Source organism: Bolinopsis microptera, chromosome 12 (genome assembly GCF_026151205.1).
Source record: "Bolinopsis microptera isolate Bmic1 chromosome 12, MBARI_Bmic_1.0, whole genome shotgun sequence".
Taxonomy (NCBI): Eukaryota; Metazoa; Ctenophora; class Tentaculata; order Lobata; family Bolinopsidae; genus Bolinopsis; species Bolinopsis microptera.
The window spans coordinates 4,415,278-4,431,530 of record NC_087083.1 but is presented as its reverse complement, the minus strand read 5'-3'; the positions used below and the strand labels follow the sequence as shown (position 1 = coordinate 4,431,530).

Here is a 16,253-nt window from a genome sequence, read left to right as displayed (position 1 = left end):
AATAAAGCAGCTTAAAGGAAAATGAGAATTTTTTGTTGGAGAATTCTAAATTATTATAGTTTTCTCTTTGTTATGAGAGCCGCTCTGACATTAGTAGCTAGTACCATTCTTGGTTACTAGTTGCTAATATGAGCGGGATATAAATACTTTGTTATTATTATTATTATTAAATGGCTCAGACCCGCCATCGTTTAAAAATTGATTTGGTAAGTCTAATATACGGTCTTTCCGGTTCTTTTAAAGCCATTAATCAGCTCTGTAGACGAGAATTGTTTCTTCTCTCACTCGCAGATATAAATACTTAAATGTAATACCTATCAAAAGAAAAATGAACGTGGCGGACATTTTCACGAGGCGAGGTGACGTGTGTATGAGTGCGGTACTGGCTGTTTTGATTATCCTATCAATGTGTTTAAATATTTACACTTTGAGAAACATTTGGAGCGAGTGGAAGCCGACTCATTTCATGAACCCGTCTCTCAGAATCGTATTCAAGTAAGTCTGTCCATTAGTTAAGACATGCAGAATATTTACTTTTATATCAGACAAGTATATCAGACAACTTTATTTTCATTGCGTTTTCAACTAATTTGAGGGTAGCTAGTACGCCCTCTTTTACGGTAATTGGGATTTGGGACACACAAAATAACGTGCTACACACTGTATGAAGTATACAACCAGCCGTGTAATCTCCTGAAACTCCTTCTCAAGGGGAATCTAACAAATTCCTCTTAGAAATTAGAAAGCTACTTAGACAGCCAATCGTAAGCTGGATCCCCAACAGCTTTCGTTGCTTAGCACATTGCCCATGTCCTAGCTTTCTAATTATTCAAACATTTTAAACTTTAAAACATGCAAAACACAATATCCGATGATTTTTTAATAAGATTGGGAAAAAAAACCACATTTATTCGTCAGACTAATATTACACTTTCAGCACCTCTGTCAGCGATTTTCTCTACACAATATTCCCAATGATTGCCTCGTTGGTGAGCGTAGCTAACAAAAGAGACATGGGGTCAGGATGGTTATCTGAAATTGCATGCAATGTCACTGGATTCGTGTTTAACGTCACTCTCAGACATGTTGTTCTCTCTATCGCAGGTATCTATTTAATATACATATTAATGTTAATTAAAAATAGCATTTACCTTGCGAGTTATATAACGTAGAAATTTTATTAACAAAGCATAATATGTTAATAAGCTTGTCAAGGGGCTAAAATAATTAATATTTTGCTCTGCTGATGATTCCGAAAAAAAGTTTAATCGCTAATTTCAAAACAGTTCTTCATTTTAAAATACCTATAAATAACCCAACAGTTGTCACCATTCACCATTGGCACTATGAGTATGCTCATTATATACAGGGTGGGCCAAAAGTCAGTACCCATATGTTGGCCTTAATAGCTCAGTCACTGAGTGCCCAATTGAAATAATTCTTTCTGGTAAGACTTACTACCACCACTGGTTCGAGGAATTTGTCAACTCGAAAAATATTCGTTGCCATTTAAAAAAAAATTAAGGTTCATTTTCGCATTTATTTGATAGTTTGGATAGTCGGATCGAGCCAAATTTTATTGAATTGTGTTTGGCAATTCGAATTACGTTTGTCCTGAAAAACTAACTGTTGTGAATTCTGTAAATTCTTATTCATGAAAGTTCTTATATATCAACCATTTTGTCTCAGGGCTGAGTTTGATCCGGCTGCTGGCAATAACCCGACCAATGCACTTCAAGAGACTGGTCCAAGGAACATTAGTATCCCGATACATGATAGTCATGTGGATCCTACCGATACTTGTTTCCATTGTGCCATTCTTTAAAGGAGCCAGATATGTTTACAGTCAGTACATTGGACTTTGTACCTGGTCCATCCACGAGGTATGAAGCGCGGCGTCAAATATATTTTAGTTTATTAAATATAAGTTTATTAATTATTAAATATTCGTTTATTAATTTGTGATTTTCAGTGCAGTGAAAAACATTCCTAATTTGCATATTTTTCGGATTCCGCATATATTCTTAAATTCAATTTTCTGAGATATTCATATATATATATATAAGTTTTTATAAGAAATAGAGGATTTGACACATTAAAAAACATCTGATTTACATAATTTCTTGACAAAATGGTTGGATATAAAAAATATATGCAATTCAAAACTGATCGGTTATTTTTTTGAAGGTTCACCGTTCAATCACACCAATATCTGCTTTAATGAACATTTCAATGAATCAAGGATTTTGTATAAAATTAGGATCGTTCATTATTAGAATTTAGAGATACCATTGCTATAATTTCATTACTGGGATATAGGATAAAAATGAGTGAATCCAATGACTTAAACATTTTATTTTGGTTAAGAATTAAGAAATGTAATCTTACGCTGAAAAAGGCACACATTTTGAGATAAATTACGAGATCTGTTTTAACTACTATAAATTACGAGATCTGTTTTAACTACTATATAGACTTAGAAGCTTAGAGCAGGTGGCATTCACTACATTTGCATTACGCGTACGTTGAAATTGAATCCAGTCCTTGTACAATTATTAAACTAAATACCGTTTACCGAGGTTCGCTATCGTTCATAAAATAGAGTAAAAAGTATTACAGGACTAAAAGTTCATTTTAATTTAAAAGGTTTTATAATTTAAAACTGTTAAAATGAACTGTTTACGAATTTAGCAATTTTAACATTATGTCATAATTTTGTGCAATACAGCTTCTATAATTTGATTGAAATAAATGAGAAAGTCTTGACAAAATGTAATGTTCTAAATCTTTTGGAAACCTCCAAACAAAAAAGTTTTTACTTTTTTTACTTTTTGTTTTTAATCACTATACTTTCCTATCATCTCAGCTACTACCGGACGGAAAGTTAATTGTCTGGGGCCACGTGTTTATGGTAATTATACCTCTGATGATACCCGGTGCTCTGATTCTGGCGCTATACTTTGCTATAGTAGTGGAGATGATTAAACTTAGACATAAACGAGATCATTCTAAGAAGGTACCAATTGATTTTTCAGTAGAAATGAAAATTATTTGCAGATTAAATAGTATCAAAGTACTAAAAGTAAGTTTCGCTAACTGTTATAATATAGCTGAAAGACCAAACAATAAAAATTCTGTCGTATTACGAGGAAAACTGTATCATCCAGGGCTGGAACAGGGTTTTAAAGAAACATTTAAAGTCTGCCCAACCGTTGGGAAACAAAGATAAAATTAACACTAAGTCATGCGAAGTGTTGACTTTAACCTCTGCAAGCGTGCAAGGGTAAGTAATTCTATGTATCAATATCATGTAAAAGGGACTGTGCGTGGAACTCTTGCAATGATTCAACAAATATGACTAAAGTAACATTGAATGATTTTAAGCCTCGATATAATAATCTTATAGTATAAGTTATACTATAACTATAATATTATTACATCTAATTCTATACCGTCATTTTTGATAATAACTAATTAAATTATTAATTGAATTTTCAAATTAAAAAAAATTTTAAAACAGGGAGACCACTATAACTGGGGACGGTTCATCCATCAGAGTCGTCAGGAAAAAAACTGACGTCATGAGAAGGTCAAAATGGTTAACCCAAGCAACCTATGCAACCCTAACAGTGATGACCGCCTTTTTGCTTTGTTATCTACCTTACTGGCTTATCATGATTGAGATTTTGTGCAAATATGTGCGGTATTACTACCTTGATCAGGAGGTTATTATATTTAACTTTATTTTCAGGCTCGTGGTCTTCTCTGTTGTGAGATGAAATTTGTTCAATTCTGAATTTAAATTAAGGTATGTACAGGATTTCTGCTCAATTCTAAGCATAATTTCAACCTCAGATGACGGTTACATTCGACATTCTCTTCTTTAAAGAAATTGAAATGAAAGGTAAAGAATCTCACAAATTTTGTTTTGAAATTCGTAAGTTTTGAGTGTCAAGACTAAACTTTTAGTTTTACCAATGTTTACGTTTTATTTTTCTCCTCGCAATTTTATATATTTTGGCAAAACGAGATTTTTATTAATTTTGGTTTGATAATGATTATTAATAAATTAATGCATTCATGCTCAAAGAGAATACGGTTGAAAAGAATTTAAATTTTTTTCGCAATTACGCATATTTTCCGGTCATTCACCTTTGGAATTGTTTGCTCATTTTACAAGGACCGGTTGGAAATACGGCCAAACACCATTGAAGTATTAATTTACCAGACTTTGTGCTTTTATAGCCAGACTTTAAGTATTTATTTACCGGACTCAAAGTATTAATTGATATTCGCCACTCGCCAGACTCAAAGAATGTTACAATTTAGAGTTAGAACGCATAACGGTTCTTCCACTTGTTTATATTTTTCATAGACAGATCAAAGTTTAAATATTGGGTTTAATACCTCAAATAACTATAACAGCATTATAAGGGTTCTAGATTTATTTTTATAACTTTAATTTGGGAGTCAAATACTATTAAACATAATGGTAAATTAAGGCTTCGCAGTGGATGTTGACCACGGTGATTGTCTCAAACTCAATTCCCTTTAGAACCCTCAATTATTAGGGACCAAATAACGGGGGCGTGCTTTTCTCAAGAATTGTATGTAACACTAACTGCATTGGACTCCGCGCTAATGGTGTTTACCCATCGCTCTTTCCACTCACATTTCATCTTCCTTGACGGTACAAAATTTTTTTGAGAGTACGCGTACAGTCAAATACGTCCTAGTTTAAGCCTTTGTCGGACAAAATTCGCAACTAAGCGATTTTAACGGGAAATGGTCAGGACAGGTCCCAGGAATCATTCCAGAGAATTCCCAAAATTTCTGACTAGAGCAAAATCCACAATTACCACCTTTTCACCACTTTGGTTTTCCGCAAATAAGTCACGTTTTGAATATCCTAGAAGATTCTAGTTTAAAGCAGTGTGTTCAGAAAACAAAAAAGAAAAACTTTTTATGTATCAACTTTTTCAAAAATAAATTATTTAATTAATTAATCAAATAATTAATATATTTTCAAATGTTTCAAAAATATATTTTGATAAAAAATGTTCACAATTACATTACACGTATAATGAACTAATTTTTATAAAGCTTTTGAAAATTTTCACTTGCAATATTTTGGACTTTTCGAAATTTGTAAAGAATAACCACTATTTACCACTTTTTACCACATTGAATCTCCGCTAATAAAACGACTTCTGAATGTCGTAGAAAAATCTAGATTGAACCAATGTGTTCAAAACATGAAAGAGAATAACTTTTTATTCGACAACCATTGGATTAGATAATTAATTAATTAGTTAATCAATTATTTGACAAATATTCAAAAATTATAAAAATTATTTTAGATCAAAATATTTTAGAATTACATGACACGAATAATTAACAACTTTTTATTAAATTAATCGGGAAATCGAAGCAGTACTTTATCATGTAACCATATATGCTAGATAAGAGTCTTATGAGTCCTCAGCTGGCACATTGGTGCAATTGTTCTGACATTTGAGGCAGGTTGATCCACTATGTATTCCTGCTTTTCTGCATGAACAAGTATTGCCACAACCTGACTTTAAACAGTTGCAACTGATGTTTTGAATGAGTAGCTTTTTCGGAGCTGTACTCATAAGAGTGGTCACTGGTACATGCGCCCCATTGTTCATCTTCCATTTAGCTTTAAGGTAGCTAGTGTAGAATTTTCCGAATAAAAAGCATCTATTACACTTTCATCGAGAAATGCGATCGTTCTGAATAGCCGATCCTTCTTTGTTTTCTAAACACACTGCTTTAAAGTTTAAACTAGAATCTTTTAGGATATTCAGAACGTGACTTATTTGCGGAAAACCAAAGGAAAAAAAACGACCTTGTTTTGTCTATAAATTCGTCATCTATTGTTTGATTATAAAATCCTTTGAAGGGCTTCTTTTAAGGATTGTAAATAATGTTCAGTAAACAAATCAGCCAAAAAAAATGTTTAAAATGACTGAAATATCGGTATTGACAGACTTCTCAAATTTTCCAAAACTTTCGAAAAAGAAAATAATTTTTTTTCGAATGTGCGTACTCTCAAAAAATATTTTCAATGCCTCAAATCTTACAGTTGTAATCTATACTTTCATAATGTGAAGTCAAATCCCGGGTCCTGGCAAAAAAGGTTTTGATGTATGTCCCCTTAAATGATACATTTAATAAAACTTTGGTCTTTTTCCGCTCTTATGAGTGGGTCGATCATATATTTTGATGATTTCGACAACTAATTTGTTTTGAAACACTGAGTGGAGATTTTCACTTCGTCACCAACTATCATCAAAATATTTAATAAAACTGCTTGTAAAACCCTTTATAAATATAGCGATCATTAATTGAAAGCTATTTAGAATTCAAACTGTTTGATAAAGACTCATCATCTAATGTTTTGCAGATTTCTCCCTACTGATCACCGCCAGCTATACAACAATCTTGATGAACGCATCAATAAACCCTCTTATCTTCATTATATCACTGATGAGAAACAAAAAGGGCGGGAATATGAAGAAGGAGGAACAACGGAATTGTAGAGCTAATCATGCTTAAAAAAGTTTAAGCAATTCTCAGCAATAATATGTTTTTTAAAAACATATACCTGCCACATTCCCTTTTTTAAAGTACGAAATGATGGTCCAGCGTTCACTTATATGATCTATTTGTGCTAAGATACTTTCCTTCAAGACAAAGGCCCTTTGATTTTGAGTGTGGTATGCATATATAGCACCCATGAACCCAGTCTTTGGCAGGTGCAGTATAAAATGAACATGGAACACTACATGACATGAAAAACTCGTGCATCAAACTTAATACATTACTATAATTGTTGAGGCTGGAGCACAGCGGTAAAACTTGCAGTTGCCGCCTCATTGCATTTTTCCCCGCCCCCTTAAAGAAAAAAGGTCAAACCTTTTTATCCTCCCTACAGCTTTTTGCAGCCCAACATTCATTATGGACAAGATAATACACAAATCAGACGTTTTGCATTATTAAAAAACCTAAAATTCGGGAAATTGCTGCCTCCTAAGGCTAAAGGCGCTTTTAAAAAAAATTACCGTTTATAAATATATAAACCCTAAAAATCGCTCATGAGTGATTCTTAAGAAGTCTTTTATAATCGATATTCAAAAACATAAATGCACCAATAATTTGTATAATCGCCACAAATTAATGCCCATAAACGTTTTATAAAAGTATAAATGTTGTCGAACACATTATAAGCAATATCCAAATCTAATGTTAAAAACGTTTGGCATAAATTCATTTCACTCCAGCTGCAGTATGGTAGTGTTGAGTTTCATTTATATTTTCCTAACCTTCATATATCATGTTGATTGTTGTTGTCTCATTGCAGATATTTTGGTTTTGTGTAATCGTGATTGTAATAAATTGAAAATTAAAAAAATAATTCAAAATCTCGTGAACGGAAACAAAAATGTTGTTTTTACACATACGTTCATTTTTATATTTCTTTGGCGTTTACGTACAGCGTACACAAATTTTATTTTTATCGCTATATCGACGATAAATTAACACATAACAATGCCGATGATTTAATTTTCAGCAGCTGTTGTTTTTGGGTTTTTGTTGCATCAACGTCAATATAAATAAAATAAAATGAACAATTCAGATTTTAACTGTTGACTTAAGCTTCAGTGTATTTTAAGGAATTTGGTGTTTAAATTATTCATGCCAGCACTGCAATTGATTTATAATTGATTAATAATTCAATTCACAACAAGTTCATCCAACAGAATTTTTGTATGTTCAACCTAACAAATGACGGCATGCTACCCTTTGCTATTTTGTGGTTATTATATTAGACATTACGTATTTGTCTTATATTTCAAATTCTGGGAATTTAACATAAACAGTATTTATTGCTTTATCTAAATCTCCGACAAATTAAATCTCCGACAAATCTATATAAGATTTTACAGATGTCAGGCTCTTCACAATTTGTGTCTGTCTGGTTATAATATACAGTTACAATAATGACTTTAATATCTTACCAGTAAGCAAATAAAGCTGGTTTTTCTTTTGCTAAAATGTCTTTTTAATATCGTATTCAATAACGATTTTTGGTGGCGGAACACGTGCTCACCCAACGAATTTAATAGTATAACTCATCCGAAGACGATAAACACGATGTTTAATATGTTTCACGAAGACCCCTCCAGAATAACTCATAATTTTATATGGTTATATAATTATAAACGGTATATAGTGTTACAGTTATTTAACTAGTTCCGCTGAACTAAGTCTAAATGATTTAAAGTATCCATGAATGATAAAATTCAGTGACGAATTCGTCTCGACAAACATAAATTTGCGATCAGTTTATAATAAAATGCATGTCTATAAACGCGTAATGCAATTTAAAACAAACTTTAAAATTGTGGCGCGTTTATCTCGAAGCTGCACAAGGGGTAAATAAAAGCTTAAAGGTAAGTTTTGCCAATATTTCTTCAAGATTTTTTGGTGTTAGTTGCTGCTATGGCCCGAATATATCGTTTATAATCATGGTATTGTTATAGCTTGGAAAATAGCACATATTGTTTTTTTCTTCCAACAAACATAATCCAAAACAGTTCCTTTCAGGGAATCTTTGGACATTATGGGTCAAACTTAGATTTCCTGAAAGTTCCGTTAAATTTAATTAATTACAGTGGCTGTGGCACGCCACTCCCTCTTTTTAACTATTAGTATTGTCACCATAAAGTTTTTAGCTAGGAACTTCAAAGTTTCTAGACACATTTGGTTAGATAATTGAAGTGCTTTCCCAAAATTTCAAGTTGGTTGTTCACAATTTAACCGAGTTATGACCCTTTTAACTTTAAGATTACGTGATCCAGCACTTAATCAGTGATATCGTCAGTCAATCAATGTCCTGATTGGTTGGAGACTGCTTATAGGACAGCAACCGAAGCGCTATAACGCGAATTTCTTCGGTTCTAAGGAACTTCACTATCAGTATTCACTCAAAGTGATCAGATCGAATATGCTGTTCTGAATATCATAATCAGGTCATATGGGGTTGGTCATCAAAAGTATTTTATAGGAGTGTGGGAGTTTTTAGGGTCACCAGACTCATTTGAGGGCAAAAATCAGGCAAAATGGGCGTTTTCTAATAATAAAATAGGCGTGGGCCGTGGCGGTCTAATTATGAAAGTTAGCAGCAAATGGAATTCATTACTGTGTTCCTTGATGTATTTTACATCTAAAACCATCAACATTAAGATTAATCTCGGTGCTTTCTATGGTTTTAAGACAGATATTGTTCTCGAGCCAGATAACGCTCATTTTTGGGCATTGGATTGCGGAGCGCCTCACATAAAATCAATTATCTCAATAACCAATTAGTTTTTTTACATGGGGTGTTGCAGAGCTACATATGCTTGGTGTAGCTCGTTGGGATAGTAATGAAATTCTAATTCCTATAAGTTGGGAATAAGGTATAGTTGTCTGTTCACACTTTCACAGATCACCCTCTAAAACCTACAAGGAAATATTTCCTGTAAATCCTCGGTATATAAGCAACATTTGACAGAACATCTTGTGGAGTGAGCTATGTGCCCATCAAGAATCAATAGTTCCCACAGTCAGACAACGAATGAGTTTAAAAATTCCAACAAAATCTTTATAACATCATTGGTAAAACATTTTCGGACATCTTCAGTACCCAGAGTTGAAAAATACGTATTTAACGTATTTTATATAATATCAAAAAAACGTTAAATACGGCGTATTTTATTTTCGCTGAATAAAATTCGTTAAAATACGTTACAAGTGATTTTGTAGCATTAAGAGCTCCAATGAAATAATAAGTACTATTTCTATTTATACAAGATAAAAGTTTGATTAAAACTCGCGTAGCTCTAGGGGGTGCACGATAAAAATAAACTTGCTCGGATTTAAAAAATTTTTGTACCACTGTTTTCTAGAGACTGTGAGAATTTGCACAATACCAAATTTGTCATACCTTTTTGGAAAGATCAGTGAGTTTCGCCTAGGTGCCATATTTGATGGTGCGCGGCTTTTGGAGCAAAAGTAGCTGTAAAAGTCGCGTAATTTGACCAAATTCGTCCAAATTTGACCATTTGTCGTATTATTCGGATTTGTCGTATTATTCGGATATATCTTCAGTTCCTTATATGAGATCATTCTGGAAATTGGCGACGACCTTCCAATAGGGCTTTCACAACTGTCCGAAAAATTTGGTGGATGTCGGAGTTGATATAGTGATCAAAATGGGGCAAAATACGCTGCTTTTAGCTGTAACATAATGTCTGATGGTTGGATATGCTTTAAATTTTTCGGACACTTTCCTTGTAAGTCTATGAGTAAGCTTACCAATTTTTGTTGCAATTGGAGGTCGGGAAGGATACTCAACATCTATTTGTTTGAAGAAAATTGTGCTGGCCGAAATTAGCGCTAAAAAACCATCCTACAGTCGGCACGCGCGGCTCACTGTCGATGGCGCACTACCTAGTAGCTCTGTAGTTTATCACCTCGCGAATGATTTAAGGGAACTGTGCACGTGCTAAAGCGTACCAAAGCGTGCAAATAGGAATCATTACGAACCGTAATGACGATGTGTCTGAAAAACTTGCGGACGAAAGACATAACTTATTAAGTTTTTGAATGCAATTACGAAAAAAATAGGCAAACGTATTTTAACGTATTTTTGACGTATTTTATTTCTAAGCAAAAAAACGTTACATACGGCGTATTTTAAAAATTATCTCACGTAATTTTCAACTCTGTCAGTACCTAATAAAGATAAGGGTTAATACTCCAATTATATCAGAAAACTATAAATTGAACTAAAGGATGTTAGCTGTAAAAAGAAGCCAAACTCTCAAAAATGGAATGGGAAGCACTCGGGTATGGGGGGTTGTGAGGCCCCAACTAGTCGGAAAAAAATATACTAGTCCCTGCATTAAGGGTGAAATAATTTAAGGACCATTGTCAAAAGTTTTATTTTCAAATAAAAGTGGCATACCAAAAGGATCACATGAATTAATACCATATGGTTTCAAAGTTCTGAGTTTTTGTATAAGTAGATGTTCGTTAACTTCTAAATTACTAGGACTAGAATTCTTTAGGATAAAAACATTATAAGAAGCATCAAAATCAGGTCTATTGGAAAGGTTATGTGAGTCTATAAGGTGAGCTGCTAAACTATAGGTGTCACTATCATCAGATATAAAATCATCACTAAGTTTTAAGGAAGGGTCTTTCAATAATTTATAATAGTTAGCTCTATGTTCGGTTACTCTTTCATGCAAAGTCCTAATGGTACGTCCAACATAGCAGAAAGGAGATGGACATAATTTACAAATGAATATATAGTCTATGTTGTAGCTAGAACAGGTCCCTGGAGCTTGTCTTATCTTGACTCCATTAATACTATAACACTTTTCACTTCCTATCATTGCACAACACTTACAATTTCTTTGATGGCAAGGTTCTGTTTTTGTTACAGTGTTATTCTCTGCGTGCAATTGTGGGTTGAGGAGTCTTCTCCGCAAAAATGCGCCTGATCGTTTAACGTAACTGAATAGTCTTTTGCCAGTGTTTCTATCCTTGTTGGAGGTCTCCGTTGTACTTGTCGTGTCGGTGTTAGAGGTAGACGACAAACTCGGAGAAGTCTCTATGGTGGACTCAAACTTTTCAATTACGTCTATCAGTGCCGCGTCACCTCCGAAGGTGGAGATAACACGTATTGTGTTATCAGGGGACACACTATGTGCCCATCCTTGGCGAACTCGGCGAATGTCCTTGCTGTACGGCAGTGTTAAACAAGGAACTGAAACCAAGGGGTTCCGTCCAGGCCCTTCACACTTTGTTTCTGTCTGGTTATAATATACCGTTACAATAATAACTTTTACATGTATGGAAGCATGGAGAAAAATATTGATTTTGGCTGAGCTACAGTCCCAGAACCGCACAAGGAAACATGCAAGAATTGTACCATTTTAAAAAGAATTTAAATTTTGAACCCTTACATGAAAACCAATACATGACTAAATCTTCAATCTACTTGATATTTTGTATCAGCTATCTCAAGCCCAAGGCATATATAACTGATACTATTCAAAAGAATTTGTACCAACTCCTTATATATTTTCTTCCAGAATTTTAAGAATCAAGTGTACAGTATATTTAATTTTATGCACCCTGTAGAGCAGAAGGAAACTCAGCCATTTATACTCAATCTCTTTCATCCTTGCCTCAGCCCTCAGGGAGTATTCACGACTGACTTTAGTGATCTTACTCATATTGAACCCCTTATTTTTGAAAATTTGTCGAGTTGCTATATTTTCGAATATTTATTATAAATAAATATATATATTTATTTATAATAAATATTCGAAAATATTATTATATATATATATTATTAAATCAAAGTTCTAAACAAGGGATAGTTTTAAAAAACAACGCCCAAGTCTAATCTTTCCCTTAAACAAAAACTAAAAATTAAAAACTTCATTGCAAATTCCGCCAATATCTCTTGTCATAACTCAAATTACGGAGATAATGCAGGTCAAAGATATTATTCAAATAAAGATTTCTTTTACATAAATCATGCACAATCAGCGAGAATAGATTGCTTTGGGGTCTTCCTCTTCTCCCTGGTAAGTCCAGTGTATTGATGGCAAAAATGAGGGAAGAAAACGCTGGTCCGTCAATAGGACCCCGCAAAACATGTCCTAACATTCTCCACCGACTACGGGCCACTTTATCTGACAATGGTTCAGCATTGCAGCGTTTATACAAGTTTTTGTTGGAGATGACTCCTGGGTACTTTATATTCAAAATAGTGCGAAGATGTCTGCGGTGAACAACATCTAGTTTTTCAAGGAATATTTTGGGGACGGCCCAACAGGATGAGTTGTACATAAGAACCGATACGACTAAAGCATTATACAGTGTTAGACGTTTGTTTAGGGGCAGTTTATCACTCCAGGCCTTCTTGTAATTGTTAAAGGCAGCATATCCCAGGTTTATGCGACGCTGAATATCAGCTTTGCTACACAAGACGGACCCTAGAGTAATACTTTTCCTCCATGCTTCATTCCCCGACACTAATTTTCCATCACTGTCGACTTCACCCGTACTAGCTAAATAAACATGAGTGAAGTCCGTTTTGTCTTCATTGACAAAGAGGTTCCATTTCTCGAGTATAGCTGTTGCCTGGGGCAAAATAGCTCTCAAGTTGTCTTCCTCTTCATCATTGAAGTCAACATCATCAGCATATTCAGTGTCAAGTGGAAGGCCAGCAATAGTAATCGGGGGGATCGGCCTATCTAAACTGATTGTTATAGTCCATCTAAGTTCATTCAAAGCACCAGCCAAGACAAGGGTGAACAGACAGCCGGATAGACAGTCACCTTGGAAAGCTCCAAGGAGACTTAAAAACTCAGCTGAAAGAACTCCATTTACCTTCACCCGTAGCTTTGTGTTGGACAACAACAACCGGACAATCCTCAGCTCATCCTCAGTACAGCCACACAGTTTCAGGAGTTCAAGAATCGTAGTGCGTTTGATCGTGTCAAACGCACTAGACATATCAATGCCCATGCGATGATACTCCCATTTCTTCCTTTGGACAACTGACAGTAGAACTCGCTGACACCAAACAATATCAGCACAAGAACGAGCGCGTTTATATGCACACTGCCATGGACCAGTGAAGGCGTTCACTTTTTCTTCTATCCTTTTAAGAGTAGCCATAGACAGAATTTTTCTGGCTGCATTGGACAAGGTGAGTGGACGTAAATTCTTCAGAGGACCAATAGGTTTTTTTGGCTTCTGTAAGGGTGTTATAGTAGCCTCTCCAATGGAAATAGGGAAAGTATGTGTCTCGAAACAACTGTTTATGATTCCAGCATAATGTTCATGGACTGTACTATTAGAGTACTTAATTAGCTCGTTGGGTATTCCATCGGGACCATTTGCCCTCCCATTTTTCAAGCTAGAGGTGGCTGCATGTATTTCAACTCCAGTAAAAGGGACATTGAGAGCACGTGGTAGACCCTCAAAAGGCTCGAGAGGTTGCTCATTGCGAGTCAGCTGTTTTTCGAGATAGTCTCTAACAACAGAAGCTTTCATGTCGTCAGATGCAATCAAACAGCCATTTTCATCATGAACACCAATCGAGTTATTAGGTGGTTTACTTTTCTGAAGATGTCTTACTGCTTCAAACATTTTCCTTGAATCGTTTGTGTTAGTAATATCACTATTAGTCTGATCAGCTTGAGCAGACCTCACTTCAACTAATCTTTTCTGGATACTATTAGTGAGGTGGTTGATGGATGACCTCAATGTAGTTCGATCAAGAGATTGATTATTGTTAAGTAGCTGTCGGAGATCGTGACGCTTTTCAACAAGCTCTTTGAGAGTGTCATCACTGCTGTGATGTTTCAAGCGAGCTTTAGGTTTTGGGCCGATGGAAACATTGGCAGCATCACGAATATGAGACATAAGATTTTGAAGGTCGGCATTTGGATCGTTGCTGGTCACAAAATTTGAGAACTTGCCTTCAAGGGCCAAGTGATATTTGTGTTGCATATCTTATATATATAATAATGTTTTATCTTGACCTCTCCAAAATTTGTCCAGAAGTTACTACTAATGAGTTATGTCCATGTCTTTTAATCGATGTGCATCGTGCGTTCAATAAATCCAGCTTCGCAGCTTGAGCTACTTTTAATCATCTTTGACAGAGTCAACTAAATATTTTCATATTTTAGATTCTTATATCTTGTCTTTTATATTATGTGTTTTATAGGGTGGGCTAACAGTCAGTACCCATACGTTGACCTTTATAGCTCAGTCACTAAGTGCCCAATTGAAATAATTCTTTCTGGTATAACTTAGTACCACCACTGGTTCGAGGAATTTGTCAACTCGAAAAATATTCGTGTTCATTTTTTTTTCAAATGAAGATTCATTTTCGCATTTATTTGATAATTTGGATAGTCGGATCGAGCTAAATTTTATTGAATTGTGTTTGGCCATTCGAATTACGTTTGTCCTGAAAAAAATTAGAGTTATAGCTTCTCAGATGACCGAGATACGAAGCATAACGAGTTTATTAATTACATGTGATCAGGTGATTGGCTTACCTAATCACGTGATAAGGTGACCCCGTTAACTACCCCATTAAACATTATGGGAAGTGTTAAAGCTGTCCAATTAAAGTGTCGTGTCACGGTGTCACATAATCACCCTATCAATTTTGCTAACGAGATACACAAATCGCTTGATAAATTCGTCATTTCTAATCCGTTTCACATAATTTTTTTCAGATCAGATGCAAAATGTAAAAATCTCAAATCTACCGTCTCAGACAAAATTAGGCGTCCAACATGTTCACTGTTCAGAGAGAACAATATAGGTGTTTTAATATTGAATGAGCGTGGTCTAAAATATTTGAATTTTCAAATTTTGGCGACGGAATCCTCGAACAAGTAGGTACAGTATGCCATCTGCAAAGCAACAACTCTCAAGTATAAAAGACGGCAGAGGTATAAGACCCAACGTATAATGGGTACTTACTTTTGGCCCACCCTGTATTTTCATGTTAACGTATATAGAGTTGAGCTGGTTTCAAGCATGACACAGGTTGCTCTCAAATTTAACGAAGCAACGATACCACAGGGCAAAGCTCAACCCTCCACTGATTTATGTATTTATCATTTTATTTATTTTATTTTTAAATGTTTCTGATTGGATGACAATAATTCTGCAGCAAAGTATATTTTCTGAAAATTTAATTTGGCTCGAAATAAGACTTTTTGGAATGACTTAAAATCTACAGTATCCCCAACTTTCATCTTAGCTGGGAAGGAAACGTTACTTTTACGAGACGAAAATTTTGCCATATATTTTGCTTATATCTCTTTTACTTTTGGAGATAGACCCAGCCACAGCCAGTAAGGTTTCCTGGGTTTGTCAACAAATGATTGTTTTATTATTACGTGTTGGTAATGGTATATGGATAAATCCGGAGCTGTTTCTAATTATAGATTTAACCAGATATCGAATCACTTACATAACCAACCTGTTATCAGACAGCTTCATTACAACTCACAGACATTTGCCATAGCTGACAGCTGTAGACATGTGCTATACTGCTACAGTATGTTAGTATAAGTATAATAATAATATACCACCCACGTTTACCCACGTTGACTTCAATCAACCCTATG

At 34.6% G+C, this 16,253-nt stretch overlaps 1 protein-coding gene across 1 annotated transcript; it reads right to left on the bottom strand.

Moving 5' to 3' along the window:
• Positions 1 to 958: 958 nt before the first annotated feature.
• Positions 959 to 14,610, bottom strand: LOC134824525 (uncharacterized). The gene is made up of 2 exons (XM_063836433.1): positions 12,978 to 14,610; positions 959 to 1,032 (listed from the first exon to the last, which is right to left on the bottom strand). Exons 1-2 carry the CDS (start codon positions 14,608 to 14,610, stop codon positions 959 to 961), a joined length of 1,707 nt encoding a protein of 568 aa, XP_063692503.1.
• Positions 14,611 to 16,253: the final 1,643 nt, after the last annotated feature.

Excerpts from the sequence above, each read along its gene's own strand:
- LOC134824525 (XM_063836433.1), bottom strand. The coding sequence starts at position 14,610 with ATGCAACACAAATATCACTTGGCCCTTGAAGGCAAGTTCTCAAATTTT. Across the intron at positions 1,033-12,977 it reads TAAACTGCCCCTAAACAAAC|ATAACCATCCTGACCCCATG; the intron begins GTCTAACACTGT and ends ATGCAATTTCAG.